The 16,684-nt window shown below is 40.4% G+C and overlaps 1 protein-coding gene across 1 annotated transcript in view; it reads right to left on the reverse strand.

The window, feature by feature from the left end:
* Window positions 1-16,684, reverse strand: part of KCND2 (potassium voltage-gated channel subfamily D member 2) — a 325,034-nt gene that overhangs the window by 83,719 nt on the left and 224,631 nt on the right. Inside the window, exon 2 of the mRNA XM_075274256.1 lies at window positions 39-201. Within this exon, the coding sequence (XP_075130357.1) occupies window positions 39-201 (163 nt within the window). The remainder of the gene's footprint in view (window positions 1-38; window positions 202-16,684) is intronic.

Below are 16,684 nucleotides of genomic sequence, written 5' to 3' on the forward strand. Positions count from 1 at the left end.
GCACAACAATTATTTCTGTAGTTGTGTGCTTGTTTTACCTTTTGTGCCCTCCGTTTGTCTGCTCTTTGATTCTGGTGGTAAATCCTGCTGAAGTTGGAGACTATTACGGGAACTGGTAATGCAATGACCAACACACCACTCAGAGAACATATGGAGCCGAATATCTTCCCAGCTATAGTCTTTGGAACCATATCACCGTACCTGTAGAAAACAAACCAACATATGTAGCTCATTCAGAAATCTGATCAACATGCAATTTAAATGCATTGAGCTGCTGAACCAAAAAGAGTCACATTCATCAATGTCTTCCTCATTCTGGGCTTTGTGAGAATCCAAAATACAGCAGGAATATAACAAATGTCAAAACAAGCTATTAGTAAAAGAACTGGAACAATTATCTGTCTTGGGACTAGATTAATGAAACACAGAACAGAAAGCAAAGAATATTGTGCCAAGTTTCCTATCTGGCAGATATTGATAGATTTATTCAGTAATAAAATTAATACATATTGTGCTTATTTTTTATTGGAAGCTTTTTGCTGTGTTAAAGGAAGTTTCATAAATAAGTCCAGTAATACAAATGGTCATAATAAGATAAATCCATTTACACGTAGCATGCTTAGTTGCAAATTATGGATTTCCTATTAATCATTTCGATTAAGGTCGGAACCCCACGTTGCGAAAAAAAAAAAACCTGCAAAGTGCCTGGGATTCTGGCAAATTCTATTCACATATTGCAGAAAAAAGTCTGCAGTGGAAAGGCTGCGATTTCAAAGACAAAGGTGTTTATGCAAATCACAGCATATCAATTATACCTACAGAAAGGCTGGTGTTTTCCGTATAGGTATAATAGGGGCAGAAAGTCTGCAGAGGAAAACTGTGTGGATTTTCTGTAAAAAACACTGTAGAAAAAACGTGATGCAGTATTTAACTAAAGCTCACTATATGTGAGGCCTAAATTTATCGCCTTATGCTGCCATACACATATGACTATTACATGTAACAGCACCTTGGCAGACAAGTTATTAAAGGTTTTCAGCAAACTTGACCTTGCCCCACTTGTTCTACTAACTACAGATTGAGGAAATCCTGGTACGCAATACATTTCAATGAATGTAAGCGATTTATTCACCAATGTCAGTGCAATGTTTCAGCTTTGTTACAAGGCCCTTTCCAAGCATTAAAAAGGCCCTGTGACATGGGGTCAAATAATGCATTAACCTCTTCCTGGCATCTGCTGTCAGAAGAGGAAATATGAGCTGAGCTTGCATCATATACTGCAGGTCTATGTCACTCAGGTGACACCCACTTCAGTGTTTGTGATCTGAGATTGATCATGGACATTTAATCCCTGAGATCTTGTGATCACAAGAGAGGTCAATCAAAGGAAGGGGCTACCTCCGACTTGCATGATGCCGATGGGTTGTCAAGGCAGATAGAAGACTAATACAGACTCCCAGATTTACTATGGTAATATTTTTCCAGCATTCCACTCCACAAATAATTTTTTTGCCAGTTCCTATTTACATTGCACAGAGCATTAAAATGAACCTATAAAGGTGGTCTGACACCCATAAAGTGGCCCCATCATGCGAAGGATGAAATAGTTACTTTTACCTTTGTGCCTCTGTGTAGTTTTTCTGAGGCTCCACATTGCAGAAATGCAGCATTTTATTTTATTTTTTGCTAATCTTTCTGTGTTTTTTTAGAGCCAAAGTCAGGTGTGACTTGAAAAGAAATGTAGAATATATAGGAAGCACTTAGGCATTTCCTCTTTGTCATATCCACTTGTGAATTTGGCTGAAAAAAGCAGCAAAGCCTGGAACATAAAAAGCTGTATTTTCGCAATGTGGGTCCATAGCCTTAAAGTAAGCCTCCAATTATAAAACAATAGAGATGAGCGAGTAGTGAAATATTCGAAAATTTGAAATTCGATTCGAGTAGACCTCAGTATTCGACTATTCATTCGGATATCGAATCCCATTATAGTCTATGAGAAAAACATGCTCATTTCAGGGAAACCAAAATTCGACGAATTCTAGTTACCAAGTCCACAATGACACCTCAGGAAATGATGCCAACACCTCTGGAATGCAACTGGTACAGCAGGGGAAGCATGTCTGGGGGCATCTAACACACCCAAGTCCCATTATTATTATTATTATTATTATTATTACTGCTACTGATTTAGCTCGCCAATGACTGTATACGTTTTTTTCGATGCCTACATTGTCCTACTTCCTGTCCCACCATCCCTGCATAGTTATTGGTGTAAAAAAAGCTCCAGTGAAGGTGGGAGGAGAATCAAATTTTTACTGCGTTTACCACGTGGTATTCGACTGAGTACGAGTATTTCAAATACCATAGTATTCGATTGAATACCTACTCAATCGAATACTACTCGCCCATCTCTATAAAACAACTTTTCATGAATAAATAGTACAGGTGACAGTAAGTACAGTTACTCCACCATTCAGGAGCTCACTGTATAATAACTCATTATCATGAAGTGATGTCCAGTCAGAAAGCCAAGTTCTGTCTGGAAAGTACAGCCCATACATGGACCAGGTTTCAAGGACGGGACATGGCCATGTGAATACCGCCTTACAGCTATAATATTACCACGTTCTGGACGGGACTTGGCCATGTGAATGTTGCCTTACAACTATAATATTACCAAGTTCTGGACAGGACTTGGCCATGTGAATTCTGCCTTACAGCTATAATATTACCACGTTCTGGACGGGACTTGGCCATGTGAATTCTGCCTTACAGCTATAATATTACCACGTTCTGGACGGGACTTGGCCATGTGAATTCTGCCTTACAGCTATAATATTACCACGTTCTGGACGAGACTTGGCCATGTGAATGTTGCCTTACAGCTATAATATTACCACGTTCTGGACGGTACTTGGCCATGTGAATGCTGCCTTACAACTATAATATTACCACGTTCTGGACGAGACTTGGCCATGTGAATGTTGCCTTACAACTATAATATTACCAAGTTCTGGACAGGACTTGGCCATGTGAATTCTGCCTTACAGCTATAATATTACCACGTTCTGGACGGGACTTGGCCATGTGAATGTTGCCTTACAGCTATAATATTACCACGTTCTGGACGAGACTTGGCCATGTGAATGTTGCCTTACAACTATAATATTACCAAGTTCTGGGCGGGACTTGGCCATGTGAATTCTGCCTTACAGCTATAATATTACCACGTTCTGGATGGGACTTGGCCATGTGAATTCTGCCTTACAGCTATAATATTACCACGTTCTGGACGGGACTTGGCCATGTGAATGTTGCCTTACAGCTATAATATTACCACGTTCTGGACGAGACTTGGCCATGTGAATGTTGCCTTACAACTATAATATTACTACGTTCTGGACGGGACTTGGCCATGTGAATTCTGCCTTACAGCTATAATATTACCACGTTCTGGACGAGACTTGGCCATGTGAATGTTGCCTTACAACTATAATATTACCACGTTCTGGACGGGACTTGGCCATGTGAATGCTGCCTTACAGATATAATATTACCACGTTCTGGACGAGACTTGGCCATGTGAATGTTGCCTTACAACTATAATATTACCACGTTCTGGACGGGACTTGGCCATGTGAATTCTGCCTTACAGCTATAATATTACCACGTTTTGGATGAGACTTGGCCATGTGATTACCACCTTACAGCTATAATATTATCACGTTCTGGACAGTACTTGGTCATGTGAATGCCGCCTTACAGCTATAATATTACCATGTTCTGGACGAGACTTGCCCATGTGAATTCTGCCTTACAGCTATAATATTACCACGCTGATAAATATGCATTTTACTATACATATAAATAACCCAACTAATCTCCTGCGGCACGGGAGAGGAAATAAAAATACAAGCGATAGAGTAGACACACTTATTGTATGAAGGCAGCTTGTCTGTGCATAGTCAGGAAGTGATTTCAGCTTTTAACAAAAACAGCTCTTTCTACTACCAAATATCCAGCAATTAAATGATTACTGGACATTAGTAAAGGCAGATGAAAACTATGTTGTGGAACATTTATGACCAGGGACCTGGATAGACCTTTCCTACTGTAAAATATTTTATTATGGTAATTCACTATTATGATCATGCACTATGCATACAAATGATATTTCAGAAGCAAAATGCCCAGCAGATGGCATAATGAACCATTACAAGCAAGTTCTTATCCCTTACCTCCAGAATAGACACAGACTGCCAATTACTACTACACTAAAGCTGAGCCTTTGCTTATGGCATTGCATTTTTATTTAAATGTAGGAATGAGGATTTTCAGTACTGTGAATGTAGGAGGCATTTATTATAGAGGACTACAAATAAACAGATAAGTCATATATTTCCTACACCATGAACTGCATATCAAATCAAATGATCAGCACAAGCACAGGGCATGCGTTACAACAGAATAAGACCCTTACTATGAAGACTCCTTAAAGGTTGGTTGTCCCATCACAAGGATCCTATCTATACTGCTTGTTAATGTGGATGTAAGACTTTTCCTAAATACACTGCTTCAGCAAAACTGCTTTGTTTGTCCACTATCTTACTTTATTCATTTGTTTTGACACATCCCTTGACTTATCTGGTCATAAGTCAAGTGATGTATCTGCTGCTCTGAGGGGGGAGGGAGGAGGGGCTAAGTGCACGGGAGCGAGCCTGGGGGGGGGGTAGTTTAGCCTTTGGGGGGAAGGGGCCACCAATACAGACCCGGCATCCGCTGTAATAGAGTGGCGGATGCCGGGGACGGCTAGACGTCAGCACAGATGCCTGCAACATCGCTATGCTCCTGCCCTGCATGAAGCCAGCAGCGGCAGGAGCAATGCTGCTATTCCGGGGGGTGGGGGTGGGAGTGGGCGGAGGAGCGGAATAATAGCATCGCTTCTGCCGCTGCTGGCTTCATGCAGGGCAGGAGCATAGCGATGTTGCAGGCATCTGTGCCGGCCTCTACACTCCCCGGCATCCGTCTGTCTATTACAGCGGATGCCGGGTCTGTATTCACATATGCAAAGCCAAGCGGCGAGATGCCGCTGGCCCTGCGTGCACGCTCATACACCAGTCTAGCCTTCACAATGCGAATACAGACCCGGCATCCGCTGTAATAGAGAGAGGCGGATGCCGGGTCTGTAGTCGCATTGTGAAGGCTAGACTGGTATATGAGCGTGCACGCAGGGCCAGCGGCATCTAGCCGCTGGCTTTGCATATGTAACCCTGCCCACCAATGACGCAACAAAGCCGGAAGACAGAAGAATTTACAGCAACGAAGACTGGTGAGTATGCGACGTGGGAATACCCCTTTAAATTAACTAAAGCTTTCTTTTTTGTTTAGATGGCAGTCATTGTTTTTACTGCACCCTATACACATACGGAAAGGAAATCTTAAACTGGCCACACACAAGTTGCTTGTCAGCACACAGCTGCTGTATCTATCCCAATTCCACCACACACATGAATGCTAGGCTTGGGCGACCATTGCATACGTTCTGGATAGGAATGGCGAGAAAGCTGTTGCCAGATACCTTTGGTGGTGGCTTATCTCCTCTGTGAACATCTGTCTAGTCACCCTTATTCTATAATAATTCCCATATTATTTTACAACTCTAGGTGAATCTATGCTATGCCACCAACTGTTAAACACCTCATTCAGTCTGTGGAATGACAAGAAGCTGTTTCATGCTAGCAGTACAAAAAAATGAATATTTCTCAGGAAAAAGTGAAAACATAAAATATTAATGAGCCAAATATTTACATGAGACTTCACCAATAAACAAACAACATTATGCGACATGTAAACCTCTATATTCATTGATGTCAGGAACCTTCACATGCTGTGCAGTACGCAGGGGCAATGGTAATAATAATAAATACATCCAAGGTCTCAGTGCTTCACAACTAGCTTGCCATATAGTGTATACACTAGAAACATTTATAAGTATGAGTTACTAGAGACGTTTAGTAAGAATTGCTGGTATCTTATCTACTTTAAGTAGTTGTACACAATCAGTAATTCCTTAAAGGGGTTTTCCAGGCAGAAAATCTTTTTTTCTTATAAATGTCTGTTAGTGCTAATGATGGGTTAATAAATACACCCTTATACCTTTAGCAGGGTTTGGAGTGATTTCTAGGTGTCTCTGTTGCTGCTGCATCCTCTGTGTTTGTTTGTATGTTGTTACCTTCCTATTATGCAGCTTCCTGTGTAGCTGCTGCACTTACTCCCTCTCACTCAGTCCCTCCTCCTCTCTCATACTGTTACAAAGTCCTCCGGCTCACTAAGCCTAGCCCCTCCCACCTCACTGACTAGCGATCCCGCCCATTACTAGCTCCTGCCAACCTCACTGACTATCGTTCCCGCCGTTACTGCCCCACACACCCTGCCCTGTCTCTCTTTGGCCTATTGATCCTGACCGTTACTAGCCCCTCCCACCCTCTCCGTCTCCCTGGCTAACATATTCCGCCCACTGCTAGAAGACAGGAAGAGGGGGAGGAGCCATTCCTCAGATACAAGAAGGCTGGTAAGTATTGCAGGGCATAGAGGAGGGGGAAGAGTGATGGTGACCTTCTGTTTTGGAAGCGGTGAAATGAAATGTCATTGGATTATCAGAAAGTGTCCCTTAGTGGTCACATGACCAAATTGACCAAATTGAAGTAGACTAGAAGTTAGGTGGGGGAGGGAGTTTAGTTTAGGGGTTAATTATCAGTTTATCCTAGACAACCCCTTTAAGGATGCAGGGTAGTTTGAATGTTAATGTTCAGTGACTTTTTCATATTTTCCCTTTCCCACCTTCCAAAATTCATAATGACTTTTGATAATGACTTTTGGGTTTTCCTTGAATGTAAGCCATAATCATTAACAGAAATAAACACTTAGAAAAGTTCACTCTGTTTGTATTGACTCAATATAATATATGAGTTTCACTTTTTCAGTTGAATTAGTTAAGAAAAATAATAACTTTTTGATGATATTCTAATTTGAGATGCCCTTGTATTTCTATTCAAGGATCAGGAAAACACAAAAATAGGACGTCTTATTTTTTTTGACAGACCATTACAGTGGAACATGTGAGGGCTATTTGAATACTACCATTTTTCACTGTCATGTCCTTATATAATCATATACTTATTTCCTTTTTTTAGATGTCATTTTCTTTGTGTCAGGGGAAAAAATGCAAGATAACAGATCAAGAACAGAACTGAATCCTTTCCAAAAAATAAGGAAAGGAACCTTTTCCATCAGATGTGTTGAGGAAGGTTATGCTGCATTGTCCCAACATGATCCACTATTGGCAGTAAATATACAACTCCCGCACAGAACTACACAGTCCAGTCATATTAATGTGAGCACCGCCTACTTTTGACGCCAACGTTAAATAACCAATCACAGAAGGCACGTGTCATCAGCCATCTGGGTGCACTCATCATTGTGGAAGGCACGATGGATCAACACAAGAATGCATCTATCCTTGCAGACCATGTTCACCTCTACATGTGAATTGTTTTTCCTCAGGATGAGGGCATCCACCAGCAGGACAATGCGACGTTTCACAAATCTCGCAGTGAATGTGCGTGGTTCGAGGAGCACCAGGATGAGCTTATCGTACTCCCTTGGCCAGCAAATTCCCCAGACTTGAACCCAATGGAGAATCTGTTGGACCACCTCGATCGGGTTGTTCGCGCCATGGATGCTCAACCATGTAACTTAGCGCAGCTGGCCATGGCACTGGAGTCAGCATGGCTCAACATCCCAGTGAACATCAACATCACATTCCCTCCTCTTCCTGCATGTCTCCTCAGCGGTCCACTCTGCCAAAGGTGGTTATTCTGGATTTTGACGGGTGGTCACATTAACGTGACTGGACTGTGTATATTAAGGCTGTCTGACTCTAGGCTCACTCCTGCACCTGGTTTCTTGTTTGGGGACCTGAAAAACAGAAATCTTATCCTCTTAAAATCTGTTATTCATGGAAACCCACAGACCCCATAGACTATAATGGAGTCCACTGGGTACCTGCTTGGGGACCCAAAAAAAGAAACCCAATCGACTATAATTTTCTGCCCAAAAATACACAGAGAAAATTCTTCATTTTTCAAGCAGATTCGGGGATGGAATTCCCAAAATAAATCCAATCTGGTGTAAATCCAGCTTGAAAATGGTTATACGCTTTATATTAAAAGCAGATATACAACATCTAAAGACATGCGCTAAGAGATGAAATAGGTGCAAAATATATATTGAGTACATATTATTCCCTAGTCAATGAATATATTCGTATTAAGGTCAGCTGCCCTATAAAGCCATTTAAGGTTCTGCAGAATATTAAATTATTCCTCTGAATACTACACGGTACACCTCACAGGCTTTAACTGGTTTCATTAGCATGACAATGATTGTTATTGTTAAAGCACAATACACACTAAATTACTGAACATGTCTTGCCTTAACATAATTGCTTGTAGCAGCTATAATTGAGGATACAGGTATAACCTTGCTTTAATGTGTGATCTCTCATTGAGCTGTTCTTTCATAATTGCTAATAATTATTTTGAATTGTTACATAGGAATTATTTTATTTATTTAAAACTTCTTTAGTAAAAATTTGGTGAACTCTTCTTAAAGTTTAGCAAACATGTGAGTTCTTAGTTTAGCTGATTTTCAAACTCATATCCGTGTTATGACGTCTGTTTCTGAATCCATACGTGACTAGATATGAAGGCGGCCATCATCTGCTGTGTGCATTTACTGTATGTGCCGGGAAAGTTCCAGAAGATTTGCTAAATGGATGACTAGGACAGAGACCAGGGGTCTAAAAGAGGATTTTTTTTTAAAGCTTAGACAGTGATAAGGACTAAGTTGATATTCTAAAGGTTAAACTTCTGATAATGATTTTATATATTTTGTATATATTCAATAGAGATGAGCAAATTGAAGCTGCCAAAGTGAAATTCGATATGAACTTCAGGAAATATTCGATTCACATCGATTCCAGATTTCCTCATGCTTCGTGGTAATGAATTGTATTTTTTCTAAAAATGGCTGGTGCACGTTAGGACAAGGGACAAGGAACTCTGGGAATGCAGGTTCACCCACAATGCCCCTTCTCGGCATTCTTATGTTGCAGCATTTTTTCCACACATGCCTGGAACTTTTGCACAATACTGTATTTAAAATGCGTACAATTATCATCTTTGGGTATTGTATATATACTTTAAATAATTACACTATCCGTAAAATAGCTACAATAAACCAGCATTTAAAGACTTAGAAATACATTACTCAAACGTACAAGTGTACAAATCTGTCCGGTCTTATTTTATACTTTAGAAACATCAGCTAAAACCATAATAAAACTTTATCTGTACACAGATGCACCAGCAAACATAGTGACATCCTGAGAAGAATAAATGATCAGGGAAAGGACTTCAGGTAGAAAGTGAATTTGCATAAAGCATTGTTAGATTTATTCAACTGAGAAATAGATCACAATGCCAAATTATCCCCCAGAAGAATGTTTTACTGCCACTCTCTGCAGTGCCAGCCTCCCATAACACACAGCAAGTCGTAGCGTCAAAGGCCTAAGGCACCAATAACAGAGAATGCATAATTTTTATTACAAAATAATGTGTACTTTGTGCTGAAAGCTGAGGACAGTGTGCAATGGAAATATTACAATTAACATGCTATGTCCAACCTAGTTACACATTGCAGATTGTGAAGCCAGAAACGTATTGCTGTGAGCCTAATCGATCTGCTGTTTCGAGATGGGGAATTGCATTGTTTATACTCATTTTCCCTGCAGTATCGCTGCAGGAAGAACCAAGAGTTTTAGTAAATCTCCAAAAACAGAAGTATGTACAAACTGAAAAGTGTTGTGTATTTACTTAAGTACTTTTTTTTAGAACATAGCTAGAGATAAATGTGAAGTTTTAGATAGATAGATAGATAGATAGATAGATGATTGAATTGTATTGTGTATCTATTTGATATGCCATAACAGCTCTTTAATAAATTAATACAATGGCATAATATTCCTTTAACCTGTTATTCAATAATTCTGCATAGAAGATATAGATAGCTTGGACTTAACTATATATATATATATATATATATATATATATATATATATATATATAGTCAGGGTCTGGGGTTGCTAGGTGGGGTGGCATAGACACAAAAGTCCAGTTTCTTTAGTCCAACACAAAGGTAGAGTTTATTTTCACTCAAAAATATAGTGCAGCAACAAAAGGAAATAATACAAAAATAAATACCTGCCCGGCTAGGCTCTAACTAAACATAGAATAGGTTACCTCACCTAGAATAACAGAAATCAAAAAGTCAGTAGAATCATTCAGGACACAGCTCCAAAAATATGACCTCTCTCTTTGGCTCTCCAGCCAAACTCTGCCCCAGTCTGCTGCTGGAGCTGGCTTCTTAAGCCTCCTTGATGAAGAGAATCTCAACAGCTGAGTCGCTGCTGGAACATCCCCAAAGTGTGGACTGGAAGGGGGTGGAATGACAGGTCCCACTACCAACCTACTTGCCATTCCTAAAAATCCAGCCCAGTAACCGGAACTTCGAAATAACCCTCAGCAGACAATAGTCATCTGCTGAGAAACGTTCTTTCTGGAATTTTCTCATCTCACCCACCTTAGTAGTTTGGGTGAGATGTACACCCCCTCCATTACCTGCCCAGCCATCGGCTTACAATATATATAGGCAGAGTGCTGAAGCCCCACTATATCAGCCCCAGATTCCTGACATGTGTGAAGTCCAGGGAAGGTCTGGAGTAGGCTTCAGCCCCAGGTGTGGGTCCTGGCCTTGTGACTGGGCCATAAAAGGAAGCAGAGCCTGCACTTCAGCGGAGATCCTGAGAGGAGAGGAAGTGGCTGGGTCTGTCCTGATACTGAGAGCTTTGTGATACAGTACATTGTTTTTTGGTTGACTTGTGTGGCTGATAGTAAGGCACACATACAATTAGTATTTTCTGTTTAGTTAGTGCTCAGACGAGCAGGGTATTATTATTTTTCCTAAAGTTAAGGCTGTATTTTATTTTGCTGATTTTTGTGCCTGATCTAAAGGTTTATTTATTTTTCAGTTTTTCTTAAATAAACCGCTTTGCTGCAAGGGTTGTGCCGCTGTCTCTGACTGGATGGGTCAGCACCACTGCTTCTACTGAGCTACCTGCCGGAGAGTTGGCAGCTTGTGGTTATGCAGGAGCTGACTTTTTCTCATAGGAATGCATTGACCAGCATTAATTGGCCGAATGCTTACAGTGTACAGCATTCGGCCAATCAATACTGGTTCTGCCGGAGGCTCGTCTGTGAGGAGGTGGAGTCTAAGATCTGACCACAGCAGTCTCCATTGTGGTCTGATCTTAGACTCCGCCTCGTCACAGGCGAGCCTCCGGCAGAACCAGCATTGATTGGCCGAATGCTGTACACTGTATAGTATTCGGCCAATTAACACTGGTCAATGCATTCCTATGAGAAAAAGTCAGCTCCCACATAACCGCAAGCTGCCAGCTCTCCGAACTAGCAAAGACGAGTCTGCTGCAGAACCAGTGTTGATCGTCCAAATGCTATACACTGTATAACATTAGGCCAATAAACGCTAGTTCTGAATCGAATCTTTATTGCAAATAGCGAGTAGTGTTCGATCGAGTACGAGTATTTCAAGTACCGTAGTATTCGTTCGAATACCTACTCGATCGAATACTATTCGCTCATCTCTAGTCATGAAATTTGCAAACGACCCTTGCTTGTAATGTAGGCCTAGAGATTTAATGTACATCTACAACATCCTTTGCAAGTTTTCACCAGACCCCAAATTAATGGTGTGATTCCACTTTTTCTCAGCTACACGACATGGTCCAGTAACCCATTCTGCTGCCCAAGATGTGCTTCACTACCAACTTATTATATAACTTATTAATTCTCATAATAACATGGCAATTAACTATTTTTGTCACATTCCCGGTTATGGGACTCCAGGACAAATGGGTGCTGGAGTAGTGTAATTTGACTGTGATACAATATAAGAGTATAGGGTCTCTCTAGATACATAACCAAGATAATGGCAATGCTAATGCGTGTAAAGGTAAGGTAAGATGTAATTGATATACCCTACTATATAAACTGTGTACTTATAGATAGGATAAGGGGCTTTCTACTAAACATAAATTAGCACTTTCACATTTGATTTTTAGAACCTTGTATATTTTAGGTTGTAAATTTACCAAAACTGTCTTCCTATTTCACAAGCACTGTCAGAAATGGATTACTGATACGGATTTTCCTTTATAGTTTGTCTGCGAGTTTTATTAAGTTGTAGTACTATTACTTTTATATTAAAAATTTTTGTTAAAACATTAAAAATTGTAATGTTTTCTTTTGAATCCAATTTACCATATATTCATTTAGTTTCATATTCTTGTTTGTTTCCTTTTGGCTTAAAATAAACCCGTGCACATTTTTTTGCATGTACTTTACACTGCTGCATGAGAGGTCATTAAAATGTGAAATTAATGTTGAAATGCTGAACCAGTTCATTGCTAAGCAATACAATTAGAGTGAAAGTGTTATCGTGGCAATAATTTTCATAAATTAGATATGATTTTGATTTACATTGCTTTCAATTACCACTTAAGAATTGTGATTCATGTTCAGAATCCACGTTGATTATTCCTTTTTTGCTAGGCATGAGTATATTCTAATCACATGGATGGAAGTGATAAATATACAATTATGTCAAGATAATAATAATAATTGCAATTTGTCCTTTTATACAAAAATATATCTATTTAAATGTAAGGATTAATAGTAAATAATAATCATTATTTCCATCATGTTACATTCACTAAATCTAAGCACAGCCTCCAAAGTTTCACTTAGTCAGTAGATGTATTAGAATGCAAAATAGAAGACAGGATGCAAACCCAACATTATTTTCTGGAATTTTCTTTCACTCTTCTTTTCTAACACATGAAATTTGCCAATTTATCATAAAATAGACTACTGACATGTTGATTTATAATACTCTTGCTGAGGAGGGCTAATCTTGTTCATTATATTTCAAGTTTTCAGTATTTTTAGACAAATTTATGATTGATGACACAGATAGATATATGATTGATAAGCAGGTTATTATAATGAATGACATCTTTTCTTATGAAGAAGGAAAATAAAGTAAATCTTGAGTTTACAGCACACTCCGTGCACATGTCTGGTGGTCTAGACCCTGGGTCTTATCTGTGAAAGCTTCAAACACACAAAAACTGGAGCTAATGCCCAGAGAAGCACAGTATAGCAGGGAAGAAATGATGTCTATTGTATCCTCCTTCTGTTCCTTCTGTACCGTTATATAAACCGCAAAATTGTTGTCCATTAACATGGTACTCTATGGTAAATTGGGTTACAGGGTACTCCTTGTGTAGGTGAGATGAATGCAATAGGTAATACTTATCGTAGCAAAGTCATACATATCATGTTAAACAGGCCGCCAGCGTATTTGATAGTGAGAAGAGAAACGTATCTCATGTATGTATCTCATGTATACATATGTATACCCTACTTGACCACAAAGTTTCATTTGCATAAACAGAGTTGTTCTGTTATATCCCTTTGCTTTCTTCTACTAGGCCACAACCAAAGCCAATGTGGCAGCACAGAACAGTACAGAAATGTGCATAAGAATGAATAAAAGAAGAGTTATGAATTTCTGTCTATACATTATTCAGGATGTGCTTTCAATATGACCATGAATTATTTATGTGCTCCATATATACCGTATTTTCCGGACTATAAGGCGCACATAAAATCCTACGATTTCCTCAGAAATCGAAAGTGCGCCTTATAGTCCGGTGCGCCTTATATATGGATGGAAGCGGCGGCACGCGAGGAGTTATGCGGCGGCCGCCGGCAAAGTCTGCATGTCGCTTCCATACATTGCAATGGGAGCGTGCTATTCGAATAGTATTTGCTCATCTCTAACTTCAATTGTAACTTGTGGAAGCGTGCCATTGAAATGAATAGAAGTGGCTGGCACGCGGGGGGTTAAGCGGCAGCCGGCAAAGTCTGCGTGCCGCCACTTTCAATCACATATAAGGCGCACCGGACAGCGCTGCGCCTTATAGTCCGGTGCGCCTTATATATGAACCTAGACAGGACTATAAGGCGCTCATGGGTAATGCGCCTTATAGTCCAGTGCGCCTTATAGTCTGCAAAATACGGTACGCATGTGTTTATGTGCTGGCTTTATTCATGTACATCAGTGGTCTGCAACCTGTGGCTCTTAAACTAGTTTGAAGCCATAAGTCTCAGCATGTAATACCATTCTGCAGCTTCAAAAGTAGGCTACTATGTAAAGATATGATGAACCTTGGACTTGTGGCTTCAAAGAGATAGCGTTACAGGCTGCAGACCACGGATATACATGCAAACATCTCAGCCAAACATGGATCGTTCTGATGATCAGGAGTTGCAGAAACAGCTGAAAGTAGAGTTATGTAATATATAATATAATAGTATATATAATATATAATAGTAATATATTTACTACAATGGGAATTCCGGAAAGTGTAGAACACCTATGTTCAGCTGTTTCTGTAACTCCAAACAACTAATTCTGGCTAAACCTGACTCATCCAAACATTGCAGAAAAATATCTGCAGCTGAAATTCAGCGATTTCAAAAACCATTGCACTATTATAAATTGCAGCATGTCAATTATACCTATGGAAATGCTGGCGTTTTACGAACAGGTATAATTGGAACACAATGTCTGCAAATGAGAACTCTGCGGACTTTCTGTGAAAAGTGTTGCAGGAAAAAACGCAATGCATTTCCAACACAATTTTTTCTGCAGCGCTATTTGGCTGCAGTTCGCCTTAGCCTTACTGTAACTCCTACAGGAAGGAAAACATCTAAAAAGCATGCTATGTTTTGAAAAAAAACTCCATGGACATTAAAAAATGCAGCAAAAAAAAAAAAGAAGGACAATCCCAGTGGCGTAACTACCGCAGAGGCAGCTGCCACAGGGCCCGGGACATTATGGGGCCTAGTGACAGCCGCTACTGGTGTGGTTTTTTCTTTTTTCTTAATAGGCTGTTAGCGGCTGGAGTCCAGCCGGTAACGGGCCCTATTTACTTACTGATCCTGGCTGACTTTTGGTAGGTAATGCATTTTCTTCATTTTCTATTTGAATTACAACTACCTGGAGTGGGGTTTTTTAACAATACTGGGAAAAACTATGCAAAAAACATGTTGTTTTCCCTAAAAAAATCCTGTGCATGGAACCAACCTGAGGTATGTAAGAAGTGGAAATAGCACATGACTTCATTTCTATTAATCTTCCTGTAAAATAACAGGAGTATGGGATATACAAAGGGTAGCAAACTTTAACCTGACATTTTTCTCACATTTAATAGAGAGGAATCTGCAAACTTCTTTCTCCGTACACTGGAGCTAGAGCATTCTGCATATCTCACAGCTACAAGGTAAGACATCTGCTATGTACTTGTGACTGTTTATGTTATTGTGGTGAGGACGATAGTCAGAGATAGCAAGCAGCTTTCCTTATTGTGCTTGGATGTCTAGCAAAGTTGTGACTGTTGTCATGTATGCCTGGTGTCATATATGCCTGGCAGCACACTTTGATATTGGTCGTTTCTCTATCCTAATCTCTTACAAGTCTTTTCGTTGCCACAATCTAGAGATGTGCCACAGCACAGAGCTGCGTCCATATTGGTATCACATTGTATTAAAGTCTAATGTGTGGTCTTTTTAAAGGAGTTCCCAATCAACAATTTGCTCAAAAAAGTGGTCTTTCATTGGAAAACGGATGGTTTGCTTTTAGAAGGTGGCACCCATAGGTTATAATGAAAGGAAAATCGGTCACTGGAAAAATTGCTCTTTAAGGGTCAGTTGACATGTGAACCGTCCGCGCGGGTTTTGACACAGAGACACACAGGTCAAAACCTGCCTGCCGCGACCACTAGGCTGAAGCCGCGGTCCAGCGCGCTGCGGTTTCCGTCTGAACATAGGACATGTCGCTTCTTTTCTCCGCTAGCAGCAGCCCGCCGCTAGCGGAAAAAAGAAGCCCGGCGGTCTGCATAGACCACCATTGTAAAGGGGCGGATTTTGAAGCGAAATCCGCTGTCAAAATCCGCCCCTTTGCCCACGTGTGAGCGAGCCCTAAGGGTCAGTGCACACAGAGTTTTTTGGCGCTGATTTGGACGCTGAATCCGCCTCAAAATCAGCCCCTGGGAGGCTTTTTTTGGAGGCTTATTTTGAGGCGGATTCTTTTCAAACTCAGTGTGCACTGACCCTAAGGCTGAAGCTCCATGTTGCGGAAACGCAGCTTTTTTGTTGTTGCAGATTTTGTTGCGGTTCTTTGAGCCAAAGCCAAGAGTGAATTGTACAGAAGGGATAAGTATAAAAAATTACTGTATATCTCCCATTCCTTTTGTAGCCACTCCTGGCTTTAGCTAAAAAAATCTGCATTTCCGCAATGTGGGGCCTTAGCCTAACCCCTCATTCACATCTGCGTTCAGTAATCCGTTCAGGGAGTCCGCATGGGGACCTCCTGAACGGAATACCAAACACATCGGAAAGCAGTGAGCAGTGAAAGCACA

The sequence above is a fragment of the Leptodactylus fuscus genome, chromosome 5 (assembly GCF_031893055.1).
Source record: "Leptodactylus fuscus isolate aLepFus1 chromosome 5, aLepFus1.hap2, whole genome shotgun sequence".
In the NCBI taxonomy this organism is placed as follows: domain Eukaryota; kingdom Metazoa; phylum Chordata; class Amphibia; order Anura; family Leptodactylidae; genus Leptodactylus; species Leptodactylus fuscus.